General features: G+C 51.3%; 1 protein-coding gene across 3 annotated transcripts in view; it reads left to right on the top strand.

The window, feature by feature from the left end:
* SCARA5 (scavenger receptor class A member 5) overlaps positions 1–17,076 on the top strand; it is a 120,151-nt gene that overhangs the window by 70,300 nt on the left and 32,775 nt on the right. For all 3 annotated transcript variants that reach the window (XM_059176623.1, XM_059176630.1, XM_059176614.1), the window contains exons 4-7: positions 1,305–1,979; positions 11,702–11,782; positions 13,840–13,938; positions 15,747–15,803. In XM_059176623.1, the coding sequence (XP_059032606.1) occupies positions 1,305–1,979; positions 11,702–11,782; positions 13,840–13,938; positions 15,747–15,803 (912 nt within the window). The remainder of the gene's footprint in view (positions 1–1,304; positions 1,980–11,701; positions 11,783–13,839; positions 13,939–15,746; positions 15,804–17,076) is intronic.

The raw sequence follows: 17,076 nt of genomic DNA, 5'->3' as shown, positions 1-17,076 counted from the left end.
ACTTAGCTTCTCCAGAAACATGGGGGCAGCCGGTCCTCCTGTAGCTCAAGCACCCGCACAACTATCTACTCCCTTTCCTGCCTGAGGTTCTGGAAGAGAGCTATCCTATCTCGATTTCTCAGTGTTTGAACAGGCTGTGGACGCAGTTCCCTGCTGTGCCAGTTCCAAAATTTCCAAGGCAGAATTCCCTCTGGGCCTCATCTGCCCCCCACCTCCCACCCTGTCCCACTTCTACTAATAGTTTCCATTTCTCTAGTGGTGGTGGGTATAGGTCCAGCCAGTGCACAGCAAACAAACCACAGGCTTCCCGAGGCTCCTAGCACCAGGGTTTCTGGTATACCTGAGTCAGCGCGGTCCTGCAAGCTTCTACGAGGAGACACCAGGTTTCAATTAGTAAGAGGCACATCTCTCCCCTCAGTATTGTAAAATAGCTGCTTATCACCAAGAAGAGGAAACCTCTGGAGAGGAAAGGGTGAAAAGTCACTGAGATGGGTTCTTTGCTTCAGCGGGGAAATAGATGATGTAGAAAAAGGATTGGAGGGGGCAGAGAAGAGAGGGGATGAATAAAAAAGCATCTTTACCTGTACAGAGGGGCCCTCGCCCCGGCAAGGGGGGGCGTGAGGGGGTGAGGGGGTGGGATCCTGAACCCAGGATACCGGGAAGTACAGTGTTGCCCAGAACCGGGCTGAGTCCGCTGCTGGCATGGCTCCTTCAATCTGGAAGTCTTCTGGAGCCGACTTTGTAGGGAAGCACCCTGGTTCTGAAGCAAGCAAGCCCTGCGGGGTAGAATCCTGGCTCCATGACTTACTTGCTGTGTGCTACCTTGGGTGACTTTAACAGCTCTTGCCCTGAAGGGGGATAAGAATAGCATCTGCCTCCTAACATTGAGAGGCTAACACTCAGTATCTTAGGACTAGACACCTGAAACTGCTGATATCCAGTCGTGTTCTGCATATAGAAATGACAATAGCACAGGGACTGACCTCAGGCATAACGACGGGGAGCTGAGTACAACTAGTGCGCCCCCTAGAGTGATCTCGGCTCTTTTGGAAACGCCAAAGCCCAGGTCACACCCCAGACCAATTCAATCACCGAATTTGTGAGCGGGACACCTCACCAGGTGAGTCTAATGGGCAGACAAGTTTGGGGACTACTGGCTTAGCACAGTGTCTGGGGTCGGTTAAGAGTCCCCCTCTGCTTTCCCTTCATCTGTCATTTCTTGATTACCTACTGCATGCCCGGCCAGCCTCTTGGGACCCGGGACCCTCCCCAGCAGAGCTGACCTCTCCCCTTCCCCTCTGCAGTGTCCAGGCCCCGGAGCTCCCCGGACGACCTGAAGGCGCTGACTCGGAACGTGAACCGGCTGAATGAGAGCTTCCGGGACTTGCAGCTGCGGCTGCTGCAGGCGCCGCTGCAGGCGGACCTGACGGAGCAGGTGTGGAAAGCCCAGGACGCGCTGCAGAACCAGTCGGACTCGCTGCTGGCGCTGGTGGGCGCGGTGCAGCGGCTGGAGGGCGCGCTCTGGGGGCTGCAGGCGCAGGCGGCCCAGACGGAGCAGGCGGTGGCCGTGCTTCGGGACCGCACAGGCCAGCAGAGCGACGCGGCGCAGCTGGAGCTGTACCAGCTGCAGGTGGAGAGCAACCGCAGCCAGCTGCTGCTGCGGCGCCACGCTGGCCTGCTCGACGGGCTGGCGCGCAGGGTGGGCGTCCTGGGCGAGGAGCTGGCCGACGTGGGCGGCGCGCTGCGAGGCCTCAACCACAGCCTGACCTATGACGTGGCCCTGCACGCCACACGGCTGCAGGACCTGCATGTGCTGGTGAGCAACGCCAGCGAGGACACCCGCCGCCTGCGGCTGGTGCACAGGGGCATGGAGCTGCAGCTTAAGCAGGAGCTGGCCCTGCTCAACACCGTCACCGAGGACCTGCGCCTCAAGGACTGGGAGCACTCCATCGCGCTGAGGAACATCTCCCTCGCCAAAGGTACCGCCTGGCAAACTCGAGCCTGCAGTGTCCGTGCCTGGGCCCTGCCTATTGGTACCTTCTTCCTGCCTGCCCCTCCCCAAGGGCCCTGGAGTACCCCCTCAACACCTCCCGGATCCACTTGCCATCAGGAGTGGATGCTCCATCTAGTAAATCCTGCCCTACAGGACCCTGGAAATTTTCTATCCAAATGACCAGTGCCCCTTTCCCAGCCTGTGTGGGTCTCTCCCCTGGCCAACCCTAACCTCCCTTCCACCTCCAGGAGAATACCCTCAGTGTCCACCCACCACCCCCCTCCACCCATAATGGCCAAGGGTGGCTAATGGGGGACCAGGTCGTCAAGAGCTTGGCTGTGCTATGGGGAGCCTCCAAATGTTTCTGGCTGCAGAAAAGCAGGGGTCAGGCTGCAGGTGCAGGTGGGGAGCAGGGAGGTGCTCCTTCAGGGTCATGGTGTTCCAATGCATAAAGCACCCAGGAATTGGAGAATTCCCAAATTTGAACTTGGCCTTCCTGGACAAGTTATGAAGTATGTTCATCGAGACAGAAGAAAATATTTTATTTAACAATTTGTTAGCTTCATTTATAACTCTTAAATATGATGGCGGAAATGTGCAGGCCTCCACTGGTATTCTTGCTTCAGGCCTACAGACTCGAGAACCAGCTTCCCTCTTTTCCAGGCCTATCTGGTCCCCTACCCTCCTCTCCCCCGTACCTTCCTGCTGCTATCTGCCCTGAGCATCAGAGGCACCTTTCGTGAGATGCACGTTTCCCACTTCGTGCCCCTGATCAGAACTCCACCATGACCCCCCCCAGGTTCTGCCAGATTCAGTAAATATTCCTTAACTTGATAGTAGGCAATAATGATATCACAGCAAACACCAACTGTGACAGGTACGGCGCCTTGTATGAACCATGCCTTGTATGATGCCTTTTCGTTTTACATTCTCATTGAAGTATAGTTGACACACAGTGTTACATTAATTTCAGGTGTACAGCATGGTGATTAGATAATTCTGGATGCCTTATGCTATGTTCACCACGAGTGTAGCTACCGCCATATAATGTCTTTTATTTATTTATTTATTTATTTTTAAATATTTTATTTATTTATTTGATAGAAAGAGATCACAAGTAGGCAGAGAGAGAGAGGGAAGAAGCAGGGTCCCCGCTGAGCAGAGAGCCCGATGCGGAGCTTGATCCCAGAACCCTGAGATCATGACCTGAGCCGAAGGCAGAGGCTTTAACCCACTAAGCCACCCAGGCGCCCCCATATAATTTCTTTTAAAAACCACGGTCAGTGTACTAATTTGTGAAGCTGCTCATAGCCTCATGCCAGGAGGTGACGGAGCCAGGATGTGGACCCAGGCTTTTCTGATCCCAGAGCTGGTGTGCTCTCTATCGCACACCTGACCCCAGCCTGACTTCCCTGCCTTCTCCTCTGATCTACCAAAGTTTGCAAAAGGAACAGTGTGTAGGAGCAGGTTGAGCAATGCCCATGAGTAAAGTGACCTTGGTGTCCAGGGAGTAGTAGGAGCTAGGGCAGGTCCACCTCATTTGGGCCAGGCTGGAATACGGACCTGGCCTTGCCAGAGTCTTCCCGTTTTTCGTAAGAAACCAGAAATATGGAATGTTCTAGAAATTGTTCACTTGTCTAATTCTGTGGGTCGTATGGTCCATAAACAGCCAATTTCCACCTCCCTCCCCCATGGGAAGCCTCTGGTCCAGTGGGACACATTTTGTCACCGCTCTAGAGACACAGCCTGTCCTTCCCACAGCCTTAACTTCACTCCAGCTCTTCCTCCTACTGCAGCGCCTTCTTCCTCTTCCTCTTCCTCATCCTCATCCAGATCCCACTGATCCTTCAGATCTCACTCAAACCCACCTCCCGCAACCCTGCCGGCCCCTCTAGCTCACTGAAGCCTCCCTCCTCTGAGCTTCTCCGTGTATTAGAGTGGAAAGTAGGAATGATGGGGTCTCCCATTCGCGTAGTTCTTTCCAGCCTACAGAGAGCTTTAGGGTACATTATTTTGTTTTAAGGTGGGTCCCCACGACCGAATATGAGGTTGGTTGAAGGCGGGCTTTGTTATTGAGGGCAGGGTAGGATTCCTGCAAAAAAACAACTGAGGCTCCTGGAGGAAATGCCTGATTTACACAAGGCCACACAGCTGGTAATGATCTGACCCAGGACTTTTTGTTTTCAAACAGTTTTAATGAGGTATAATTTACATGCTGCGGGGTTCACCCATTGAAGTGTATAATTCAATGATCAGGCCAGGATGTTGAACCCACTGGCCAGTGCTTACCACACTACACTCTACCCTGACCCACCCCCCGGGTTCCCCCTGCTTCCCCCAGTGCCCGACAGCACAGTAATTGGGACCCCGTAAATGTTGGTGAAGAAACTGTTAGATCTTGAACCTGGACAGTGAGAGCACTGGTTTTCTTGTCTTGGGATGCTCAGGAATCAAAGGAGGACAGGAGATAGAATTTGTTCTTCTAGATCCCCACCACTGGGATTTTAGTTTTTCCCACCTTCTCTCTTCCTCTGCCTCCTCGCCCACAGCAGTCTGTCAGGTAGTTACTAATAATAGCGATGGTACCAAATTATGAACCACTCTGAGCCAGACGTTAATTCTTTAAATTGCTGTTAAAAACTACAGATCCTCACATCCTGTAGAACGGTATTCCTGTTCCCATTTTATAGATGAGAAACTTGGATAACTTTCCCACGGTTTCTTACCCAATTGGCAAGTGGCAAAGTCAAGGTCTGAATGTGAGCCTTTCTGGTTTGGAATCCATGTTCTTGTCACTGACCATCCTGCTTCCTGTGGTAGGAAGTTGCCAGCTCTGAGCAGTAAAGGGAGAAGAGAGCATGGTCCCTTGGACTCCATTTGGGGGTCCTTAGGGGTAGTCCCCTCCCCGCCCCTTCCTTCCTCTTGCAGTCAGCAGACATCACCATGCCTCCTGAGGGTGCCTCCTCCTGGGCCTCTCTGAGCATCTCACAGCTTGTCTGCTTCTATAATTTGCAAGAGCCCTCTCCTTGGCTTGGACTGAAGCAGCCCTGGGCATCCATTCACGAAGGTTCTTCCAGTGGGATCGTCCAAGTGGTCTTTCTTTGTTTCTTAAACTAAGATTCGCACTCCATTCCCTGGAACTGGAAGTTTCACCTCAGTCCTGCCCACGCCTGCCTTCCAGTCCTCGAGCTTTGCCTTCTCGGTGGACTGCGGGACTTTGGGGATGAATGCCCCCTAGTGCCTCTGGCTCCCAGGATCACCACTACATCGGCACCTCCCTTTCCCACCTCCTCCCTCTCTCATGGTTGTCGGGGGCCCAACTGGTATGATTTCCAGGGATTCTTTTTGACATACCTTATGTAATTACCATTCAGCTTTTATGAGACAGAATTCTACCCTGGCTTTTGGATAAGGGATGTGTTACCCGCTAAACTTCTAGGCATTTCCATACTGCTCTCTGGAATGGCCTTTCTGCCCTGACTTTGTTCAGTTCCTCTCTTAGTCATTAAATACACACACACACACACACACACACACACACACTCACATTCACACACACAAACACACACTCATACTCTTCCACTTTCTGCCCTTGACTGCAGAATCCACAAATACTCAACTATGTGTATTTTTTAAACATGGCCTTATTTATATTATTCTGGGATTTGACCTCAAATGGCTTCATTCTCTCACTTTGTTATACAGTTTTCTATGAATTTTGTCTCTGGCTTGTCTTTTGTGGACCCTCACAGCAGTGCTTTCTGTTTTCTGCTTTGGATTTTCAGTATTAATTATGTCTGTTGAAATCTGTCTGTGGTTGGAAAGAAGCAGAGAACTCAGATGATCAGAGTTTAAAGACATCCAGGGTAGGGGGTAGATAACCAGAGAGGGGAGGCCTCCCAGAGTGGGGAGATAACCAGAGAGGGGGGGGGCATAGCAGGAGGGAGGAAATATCCAGAGTAGGGGACATAGCAAGAGGGGGGAGATGACCAGGAAAGGGAGACATCCAGGAGAGGGGAGATAACCATAGTGGGGAGGCTTCCAGGAGGGGGGAAATAACCAGAGAAGGGAGGCATCCAGGAGGAGGAAAGTGTGAGCCAGGCAGGAAGGCTGGACTTCCCACCATATTCAGATGGCCTGTTTGCTAGATGGACGGTTACAGAATCACAGAGCCTTACAGTAGTAACAGGCTCTGCAATCAGCTAGTCCATTCCTCTTGTTTTACAGCTGAGGACTTGAGGCCCAGAGAGGGGGACATGACTTGTCCAAGTCAAATCCCAAGCTGGTGGTCCAGCTGGGACTCGAAAATCCATCTCTCAGTTCATTAAAACAAGCTGTTGGCAGGGCAGATTTATGGGTGAGCTGCTTTTTCAAGAAAGCACACCGTGCAGTGGAGAGCACAGCAGTGTTTGTAAAGGGCTGACGTGATAGAGGGAGGCCTTGGGTCCTGGGCTCCAACTCTAGCCTCTAGCGTGCAGGGACGTGTTGGAGGGATCAAAGATCTCTGTGAACCGGGCCGTTTGTAAAGAGCGTTTCTGCCCCACCAAGGCCTGGGAAGCATGGGCTGGGCAGCAGCTCCCTGGGCTGGATGGGAGGACTCTGTCTTGTTGCCTTCTGCATCAGCCTCTCTGCTGGAAAGGGAGTGGAGAGCCTGGCCTGAAAGCAAACAGTGGCCTCAGCTTCAGGCTGTGAGGTCCGAGGAGAGCTGGCCCCGCAGCATGGGCTGAAGTGGGGGGCAGCCCCTGTGGGTCTGGGCCGAGTGGCCCCCAGGCTGGGCAACGCTGCTGTCGGGCACTGCCCCCACACAGTGAAGGAAAGGGGAGAGCGTGCAAAACCCTAGAGGCGAAGCTGACAGCCCAGGGCCCAGTGACGTCAAGTGGGGAAGGAGAGTAATTAACTGAGGGACTCCACCTTGGTCAGCCGCGCTGGGATTAGCGTGTGTGGTGCAGTGGGCAGTGTCTGTATTATGATCTTGGTCTCGGTTCTGCTGGCTTCAGGCCCACTTCATCAGCTGTCCCTGTCCTGTTTCCAGCCCCGGCATGTCCCCCACCCCATCGCTCATGCCAGGATCCGGGAAGGGAGAATGGATTGCTTCTCCCTCCCTGTTGGCTGGGCCCCAGAAGAAGCCAGTGCTCAGTCACATACGCTTCGTTCTGTTCAGGAGAAGTTTCCAGCTGGTGTAGCCCAGGGGCAGCCCTTTCAGGGGACAGAGCTGTACTGGGGGCAGTGAGGGAGAAGTTTCCAGCTGGTGTAGCCCAGGGGCAGCCCTCTCAGGGGACAGAGCTGTACTGGGGGCAGTGAGGGAAGATGGGGGCGGACAGGACTGGGCTGGTGGGTGGGCTCTGGGAGGGCGCTCTGGGCACAGGGCCGGAGGGTTCTCTCCATCCTCCTCCACCTCCTGCACCTCCTCCTCCTCCTTCCCCTCCTCCTCCTCCTCTTCCTCCTTCCCATCCCCCATGTAGGAGGTGGACCAACCAAGAAGTAGGCCCCGCTCCTCCCTGTCCCAGACAACCTCCATGCTCTGGCCTACTCGAGTGATAGAAGAGATGAGCAAGTCAGAGTGTCAAGAGTCAAGAGCTTAAAAAGCTCTGCTGGGTACCATTAGGACCGCGGATACCGTAACAGCTTCTATGACTGCCCAGAACTCCTTAGTGGACTCTCTGTGGTGAGTGAGGCAGAGGGCCTGAACTCCTTGGAGACCACGGAGCAGGATGAGGGGTGGGTCCCCGGGAGTGGGCCCAGGGTGGCCTGCCCAGGTTCAGGGGTGTTCCCTTGAGAAGTTTGTCTACAGTCATGTCTGAGGGGCCTTCCAGCTCTCAGATTTGGGGGCTCTGCCCAGGGGCCCTAAAAGATCAGAATGGGTATGCATTGGAGGTGAGCGTCAGGCCCAAGGGGGATGGGGCTTTTGGAATAGAAAAGATTTGGTGGATGTCTGGGGACACGTGAGAATGTTTTTGTGGAGGTGAAAGGAAGCTTGTGTCCAGAAGCATCAGACTGAGTGTGCAGAAGGGGTCGGGTGGGGAATATGCAGGGGTCTCCGATAGAGGGGCTATGACCCCTTGGACTATGAGGGAGCCCAGAGGCGGTGAGTTCACTAGCTTCTGACTTGATTCATGGGTTTTAGTGAGACCGCAGGCAGGGAGGTCTTTAAAAAGGCTGGGAGCAAGACCTGGAGGAGTGTGGTAGCCGAGAGGAAGGAGGTGGGGGCATGACATGGGAATGACCCCGATGGTGAGCCTTGGTGAGCAAGGGGGTGTGGGGAGCAGAGAAAAGGGAGGAGTCAAAACAGGTTCAAGCTTTTTGGCCTGGAAAGAAAAAAAAAAAAAAAAGAGATTTTTGGCCTGGATTCCCAGGAAAATTATAAGAAGTCAGACCCCAGGTGTGTGTTACCCACAGGCCGGAGTGATTCAAGAAGACCTTGGTTGTTGGAGCCCCCGGCAGCCGGGCCTCATGAAGCTCACACGGGCCATGGTTTAGGTCCTTCAGAGTCTGTGGGGCTGGTTCCATCTAAGGGTATGACTTAGAAATCAGCAGCCACCTCTGCTGTTCACCCCATTCCCTCCCAGTTCATCTCCTGTACCGGCCCTCAGGAACCACTCATCCGTGTCTTAAAAACTATACCCACGTCATGTAGGATGTTTCCAGACCCGCATCTCCTTGAAAGAGCCAGCTAAGCTTGGCAAGGCGATTTCAGGGGCAGCCCAAGATGACCGTACATGGTAGTCTTGGGATAGTTCTGATGAAGCGTTAGGAAAGGGGGTAGGGGTACAGATGGTTAGCATGGCCTTGCCACTCAAAAGTTACCGAACCCCTTTATATCCAGCATGTCATGTAATCCACTGACTCCTTAAATGTCTGGGAAGGAGTTTTAACTTAGATTTTATAGAACCAGGACCTGAACCCAAGACACTTCATATTCATACTCAACACCTACCTTCCGAAGGATCTCCACCACCCTGAGGCCCCATCCCCAGGGCCATTCCCTGGGCAGAGCATTACTCCTGGGAAGATCATACATTGAATCATGCCTACAGGAGAACGAATAGAATACTAGTGCTCAATGCATTGCCTCCTTGAACCACTTGAGTCTGGAAGCACTGAGTTCCACCGAGGACTGTGACAAGGAGGGGAGTGTACTGGGCACTGGGAGAAGGACGTCCTTCCCAGGGACAGCAGTGGAGTCAGACATCCGGGCAGCCCTCTGATCTGGTAGAGATTGCTGGAAGAGGGGTGGGAAGCTCATCTGCTCCTTCCACTATGCCTTTCCTTTGCTGTGTAATCTGAGATGTGTTCTAAGCCAGTTCTGTGCCTAAACGCTGTCGCCTGAAAACTGGGATTGCTATAGCCAGGCTCACTTTGCTTTTCTTCATAGAGAGAGGAAGATGGCCCCAGAACCTGGTCCCCTTTAAATGATTTGTATGTGTAACACATGCATTTTTAAGTTGTTGATTGCTTTTTTCCCGTGTGTGTGCCATTGAATCATTAAAGAGCTGTCAACTTGGGTTAGGGTCTGAAGACAGTGCCAACTTTTGGAACGTATCAGTACATCTTGACCTTGGCCGCCTGATTGTTTTGTATGTATTAACACCCTCTGATCTCATTCATTCATCAAATATTTATTGTGCAATCTGTCGCTGCTATGCTGTGAGTGTACATGTTTTGGTTTCCTAGGGCTGCCGTAACAAAGGACCACAAACTGGGTGGCTTAAAACAACAGAAATTGATTCTTTCACCATGCTGAAGGCTGGAAGTCTGAACTCAAGGTGTCCACGGGGTCATGTTCCCTCTGTGAGCTGCAGGACACAATTCTTCTGGGCCTCTTCCTAACTTCTGATGGTCGCTGATAATCCTTGGCATTCCTTGGCTTATAGACATGCAGCCTCCCTTGTCACGTAGCATTCTCCCTGGGTGTCTATTTGTGCTTTATCTTCTTCTAAGAAGCCCTGCCATTGGTTTAGGACCCTCTCTGCACTGGGTTAGGACCCACCCTGCTCTAGGATCACCCCCCTCTTAACGAGTTACATCTGCAAATGACCCAATTTCTAAATACGGTCACATTCTGAGGTTTCAAGTGGACATGAATTTTGAAGGGATGCTCTTCAACTCAGTACAATACAGTTTTGGCATTTTCCTTGGTCTTTTTCTGTCACAAGGCAGCAGGAGTGGGGAGCTTGGCGTCTGGATCTTCACAGCTGGGACAGGGATGTCTGGGCTGGAGCTGGCAATGTTGTTAGGAAACAGAGAACACATACAGTTATGAGTGGAGGACAAGGCAGGGCGAGATAAGTGCACAAGATTGACCTGGTGGGCAGCAGGCTTGGGGGGGTGGGAAGGTCTAACTGTGTTTTGGGAACGGGGAGCTATCTCCTATGACAAGTGAGGGAACAGGGCTGGGGCCAGAGAGACCGGAGTTGGAACCTGTGCTCCTTTTCTCATTACCTAGTTGTGTGGCCTCAGACAAGTAACTTCAACACTCAGCCTCGTTGTGGGGACTGGATCTAGTCACATAGGCTGGAATCCCTGCCACAGTGGCGCCTGGCCCTGGAAGAAAGCCCCGCTCAGGAACAGTTAGACCTGCTTCCTCCCCTCAGGTGTTCAAGCCAGAAATCTGAACCTGATCCTGTTCTTCTCCCCCCGCCTTCACCTATGTTTAGCCAACGTCTGTCTGTTCTGCCTCCACACAGCTGCTCATATCCCTCCAGAACACCACTTCCCTAATTCAGAGTTCCACTGCCTCCCACCCGGATGCAGCCTCTTCGTGGCCTCCCTGCGTCTGTGTTCCCTCCCATCCTGAGCCGTTTTCCAACATGGCGGCCTGAACCATCTTCTTCCTGCACAGATCAGATCACACTCTTGTTTCTCCCATGTCCCGCTATGGCTTCTGGTGCCCTCAGGGTCAAGTCTAACACTTGAGCCAGACCTCCAAGACCTCCCACTTGTTCACCCTTCTCATCCTGTCATGTGCTCCCAGCTTCTAATCCCACAGTGGCTCACATGTCTCTTTCTTCAAGCTCTTGTAGGGATTGTTCCCTCTGCCCAGAGCTCTCCCTTTCATTCTGTCTCAGTCAGTCCAGGCTGCTCTAACTAAATACCACGGTCCGGGCAGCTCAAACTGCAGAACTTTATGTCTCCCAGCTCTGGGGGCTGGAAGTCTTGAGATCCGGGTGCCTGAATGGTTGGGTTCTGAGGAGAGCTCTCTTTCTGGCTTATAGGTGGCTGCTTTCTTGCTGTGTCCTCATATGGCACAGGGAGAGGGAGAGGGAGAAAGAGCATTCATTCCAAGCATGATAAGGGAGGGAAGGAAGGAGCAAGAGTACTGTCTTGTGTCTCTTATTGGGTCGCTGTCCTCATGACCTCATCTAAACCCGATCACTTCCGAGGGGCCACCTCCAAACACCATCACATTGAGGATTAGGGCCTCAGCATGTGCATTTGTTGGGGTGGGGGTAGATCAGAGATATGCAGTCCTCCCTTTACTTAGCCACCTTCTGTTACTTCTTGAGATTTCATTTTAGATAACACTTCTTCCAGGAAGCTTTCCCTGATTCCCCCTGCACTCATATAAGACCAGGCTAGGTGGAGCCCTGTGTGTTCCCAAAGCATAATGTTGACCCTTCTTCTCTTGAAGAGGGAGTTTTTGTTTCTTCTACAGGTGTCCTGTTCCAGAAAGCTACCTTCTAACTTTGGTGCCATTTGTATCCCTTTCAGGACCACCGGGCCCCAAAGGTGATCCGGGAGAGGAAGGGAAGGAAGGCGAGCCTGGGATCCCTGGATTACCTGGACTTCGAGGTGACTGGGAAGCCCCAGGAGGAAGCTGCACATACGAAGAAGGGGAGGGTGCCCCCATTCCATACCTGGCCCTCTACTTTCTTGTTGACATTGGTGATAGGGTTCCCTGGGAGAGTGCCCATTCAACCTACCTTCAAATGCCCTGGTCTGTCAAGAGATTGATGGGTTGTAGGTATGACAATAGGATGGAGCAAATCCTTCTTCATAGGAAGTACCAGGATCTGAAGAAAAGGGGTGCACGAGAGGCTCACAGTTACCTGAAGCCACTTCCCACCACAAGAGTCAGGGTTCACATGACCAAGGCCTTCAGAAGCATTGGAGAGTGTTCTGCAAGTGTGTTGTTTCCTGCAGTGTTTCCCAAGTCACCAGACCCTGGATGTTCCCTCCTGCTTGCTGATTCTGCCCAGATCAATGAACACGCGAGTGACAGCTCTGAAGGTCCAGGGGCTGGCAGGGAGGGTGGCTCCTGGCCTTCTGGAAAGAGGGCGTTCTTCTTTGACTCATTGTGTCAGAAGTTCCTGTCCTGTGACTGTCGGACTTGGCATCCCAGTCTGTTCACTTCTGAGCCTCTGCTGTGAGCAGCATTTTTCTAGAAGAGTGCAAAGCCTTCTAAATGATGCAAGAAAAGGGGAAGTTTATTTGGGGAAAGATGTCTGTTTATGTCAGGAATTGTATCTCTTAACTATCCTCTTCCTAAATCTTGAAGAGGTTGCAAACCAGAGAAGGGGCAGAAGATAGTAGAAGGAGAGCCTGTGACCTGGCCTCTACCCCTGGCTCCCCTCCAGGGGAACTCCCCAAATTTAGAACCAAGGATGCCTAGACACTCACAGGGCTGTGGAATCTCCTTTTCTGCCTTATTGAATTATATGATGGGGAGCTCGGGTATATCTCATTCTAGATACAAGGTGGCTGGACTCCAAACAGGTACCTTGCATTAGGCAGGAGAAAAGAAACCAATCAGCCCTTCTGCGAGGTCCCACCATCCTCTGGGGCCATGCATCCTCTTCCAGACATTTGATGTTAGCTCTGGAGAAATAATTACTGGAAGACAGGTTTTTCCAAGTCACGGAAAAAGGCCAGAGAAAGCCAAGTTCACATTCAAAGCAGGAAAGAACAAGTAATCAGTTAATTAAGAGTTCTCTGCTTTACAGAGATAACTGTGAGTTTAGGTCAGGTCTCTGGGGGCGCAGGGCTCTCATTGGGTGAAAGCATTTGTTGTTTCTGGCTCTCCATGGTGAAAGGCAGGCAGTGGCCACAGGGCCTCGTGGCCAGGAGCCCCAGGGCCTGATCTGCCAGCAGGTCATCCATCCCATTTACTGGCCTTGCTGACTTTCTCCCTCCTCCTCAGCCTACGGTCCCCTTTGCTATATCTCTCTGGATGTATAGCATGGAAGGGATCTTCATGGTTTTTCTCTTAAGGAGGATGGGGTGCTGTCTCATCTTCCTCCTACCCTAAATGCCAGTAAGTCTTTTTCATCCAGCATGAGGTGAAGCTGACTGACCACAGGCTTTCAGTTCAGGAAGGCCAGGGCTCAGATCCTGCCCCTGCTACTCTCTGCTGTGTGACCCTAGGCAGGATACTTAACCTCTCTGGGCCTCAGTTTCCTCCTTTGTCATATAGGTGAAATAATACCTCAGTTTATGGTGAGGATAAAATGAGATACTTTATGAGAAGACTCCAGAACAGTGTCTGACACATAGAAAGTACTCAAGAAAAAAAAGTTTGCTGATTTTAAATCTCCAGCATAGCTAGAGGTAGAGGGACATCTCCCAAATGGATAGAGCACCACTGCTACCACTCACAATAGAATTGGACCTTTCAGGGCGTGGCATGGAGAGGTCCAGCCTAACTAGATAAAAGGTGCCAGTTGCGAAGGCTTGTGCTGACCATTAGGACAATTGCTTTGGCAGCATCTTTAAGTTAACTGAAAGGAATCAGGAAGGAAAAGCTGCAGCGGGATGTCTGGTTGAGGCAGACTGCTGGGCCAGATCATGACCTACAAAGACCCTTCCACTTCTGAGTCTGATGCTCTACAACTTGTCCTCTGTCTTCCCAGGTCTGCCAGGGGAGAGAGGCACCCCAGGACTGCCAGGCCCCAAGGGCGATGATGGGAAGATGGGAGCCACAGGACCCATGGGCATACGTGGGTTCAAAGGTAATAACAAATCCCCAAGTCTCCATATAGCCTTGTTCGCCACTAGCCCTCTGGGCACCTGTGTGGACACTGGAGTGAATGGCCAGGATCTGCCTTTTGGCTCTGCCACTGACCAGCTAGCTCAGTGACCTTGGGCAAGTCACTTAGCCTTGTTAAACCTTCGTTTCTTTGTCCCGAACCCAGAAATCCTCACGATACCATACTTCTCAGGGCTGTCATGAGGATGACATGGGTCATGTTTATGTGAAGACCTTTTGTCCACTTTCCAGTGCAACAGAAATGCAAGCCAATGTCCCTGGGGGTTGCAGATCAGTGGTGTAGCCAGAGGAAGCCAAGCTGGGAGACTAGGCTCACAGGAGAAATGGGGGTCAGCAGACCCAGGATACCCACCTCCTTCCTCGTATCCCCAGATTCCCAACAGTCCGTCCCATGCTTTTGACTCCCCCAGTATTTGAAACTTTAATTCAGTTCTCAGATGTGCATTGCTGATAGTGTTCCTACTGAATTGGTTTTCTTCCTGGAGGCAGTCCCCTCGTTCATTGTTAGGGGGCATCCACGGTATTAGTCAGTGCCTGGTTTTCCACATTCTCTTCAAGAACTTGAAGACTTCTACCATAATTGCATGGCAAGATGAGGAAATTGGGTGCTGGTTCCCCCGTGTTGATCTCCTCCCTTGTGAAGATGAAAACGAAGAAAGAGTACTATTCATCATTCTCACCCTGTGTCTAGGAGGGTCTCTGCATCTTGGATCACTGAGAACTTTTAGGCTTCTTTCTAGTGATTAAACAGGCTGAGGTTTTCCTCCCTTTTACAGAGGACATTTTTTTTTAAAAATTATTTTAAAATAGACTACAAAGTAGTACATGCTTGTTAAAAAAATGTGACAATACAGAAGTATGTAAAGTATAAACTAAAAAGGGAGTCCCCTCCCTGAGTCCCTTACGCTATGACTCTTTAGAGTAGCTACTGTAAACACTTTGGGGAACACCCTGCCAGATCTTTTTCTAAGCATATTCATATTTACGTATATGATTACCTTGGGGTGCTTTGTTTTGTTCTGTTTTCAAATCTTGGATCACATAGGCATCCTTCCCCAGAACTTGCTGGCTGGCTTCTTGCACCAGACCATATGCCACAGGATTTTGACTTGCAGATATCTTTCTGGAAGTACTTGGAATAGAATTCCCTGGTCATTTTAGTTAGTGTTCCCTCAAGAGGTGTCAGGACCTTCTACTTCTTTGGAACGTAAGATGCTAGCTGGAAAAAGAGCTCTGTCCTTTCAACTACATCCTGAGAAGGAAACTCTACAGTGTGCCCAGAAGCTCTCTCCCATGTTTCCCAGATTCCCCCAGCCCCCACGGTAAATCTGCCTGATGTATAACCTCTGTCTTCCCAAAGTAACTGAAGACCTTTCCCCATCTTTTCCTCCTGTGCTTGTTACAGCAAACTTGGCCATGTAACTCTAAAACCTTGACTACTTACTAGAAATAGCTTTGCCCTGTCTTGTTCCCATTGAATACCACGACTCTAGCCTGTGCTGGTAGACTCTGCTCTTCCACACTTTAATTAAGAGGGAACGAAATTTCTCAGGTGAACCCCCTGACCTCCTTCTGGGGTGACCAAAGCATGCAGCATAATAGACTCAAGCTCTTATCTTTCCTTCCCTGCCAGGCCCTCCAGGGCTGGGGGCTCCTGGTGAGAATTTCTCAGGTCTTGGGTCTTGGGTTAATTCATCTCTTGCACATAATATTTTATCCATGGTCAGGATTTATTTCCACTCTAATGTCAATTTTCCTCCTCTGTGTCAGGTGACCGAGGCCCAAAAGGAGAGAAAGGAGACAAAGGGGACAGAGCAGGAGATGCTGGTAAGGACATTCTACTGGGGTTACTGGATTCTGGGGCAGCTGGCATCCAAGCAGCCCCAAACGTTTGGGAGATGGGAGGTTGGAACCACGGGCCAGGGCTCCGGTGTCAGGAGCTCCCTACCCCCACCCCCAGTTTCAAGGCTCTGCTGGCCCAGTAAGAGACAGCTATACTCCAGGGGACACAATCCACGCTTCCAGGCATGGTATAAACCCAGTGGTTATATGGAATGATCTGGAGGCAGGCTGCCTGTGCTCCCCCCTGCCTGCCTCACGAGATAGCTAAATAATCTCTGCACCTCAGTTTCCTCATCTATAGAATGGGGATAAGAAGAATCCTTACTTCATAGGATCATTGTGAGAATTAAATGAGTTAATTCACATAAAGTGCTTATTACAATGCCTAGACTGTGGTTAGGACTCAGGATGTGTTGAATATTATTATTCTGTGTGATACCCAGAAATTAGTTCAGACATGCTGACTTCCCTGGTGCTTACATGGGGAAAGGTGCAGAGGCAAAGCAGAATCCCTTTTGTTCTCCTCCTTTGCCATGCACTGAGCAATGATGTTGGCGATCTCATAGTTGGGCAGAGCACCGAGTCTAGAAATGGCGGGCTTTCTGACGAGGGTTCTCCCTCACATGTTGACAAGGGAGGCCAGCCTATCTCGTTATGACACTCTTCTCTAGGGTTTCTTCCTCCTACTCCCCTCCTGCAAAAAGGGCTACATATATAACCTCAGAGATATTATCAGAGAAGAATGAGTCTCCTAGCCAAGTTTTAACAAAATACCAGCATATGGAATTTGCTGGACTCTGGAATGCTGCCATTCCTGGTGAAGCCATGAGCAAATGATCTTCTTCTGGGGCATCTGTGCTCCAGTCCTGGCTCTCTAGGAAGACCGGGCTTGGGGAAAGAGCACCTGCACCCAGGTTCCGCTGTGACACTCAGGGACTGATGCCACTGCACATTCATACACCGGACCCAGACCAAGCGTTTCCCAAAGGCTGGTCTTTAGTTATAGGAGTAAAATGACACTTCCATCCCAGTCATGCAGGACCAGGAATGGGACCTCTCTCCTAAGTAGCACCTTTTTCCAAGATCTCTTGAAACTTGAACTTGCCTCCTACTTCCTCTGGCCTTCTCTTTCCCAGGGTAGTGATTCAGGATCAGACAGGAGAGGTGCCTGGGTGGCTCAGTCATGTGATCTGGGTGGCTGAGTCACGTGCCTTCGGCTCAGGTTGTGATCTGAGATTGAGACCTGAGTGGGTCTCCC

This window comes from Mustela lutreola, chromosome 1, assembly GCF_030435805.1.
Source record: "Mustela lutreola isolate mMusLut2 chromosome 1, mMusLut2.pri, whole genome shotgun sequence".
Taxonomy (NCBI): Eukaryota; Metazoa; Chordata; class Mammalia; order Carnivora; family Mustelidae; genus Mustela; species Mustela lutreola.
The sequence above is the reverse complement of the archived record's forward strand: the minus strand, read 5'-3'. Positions and strand labels throughout refer to the sequence as shown.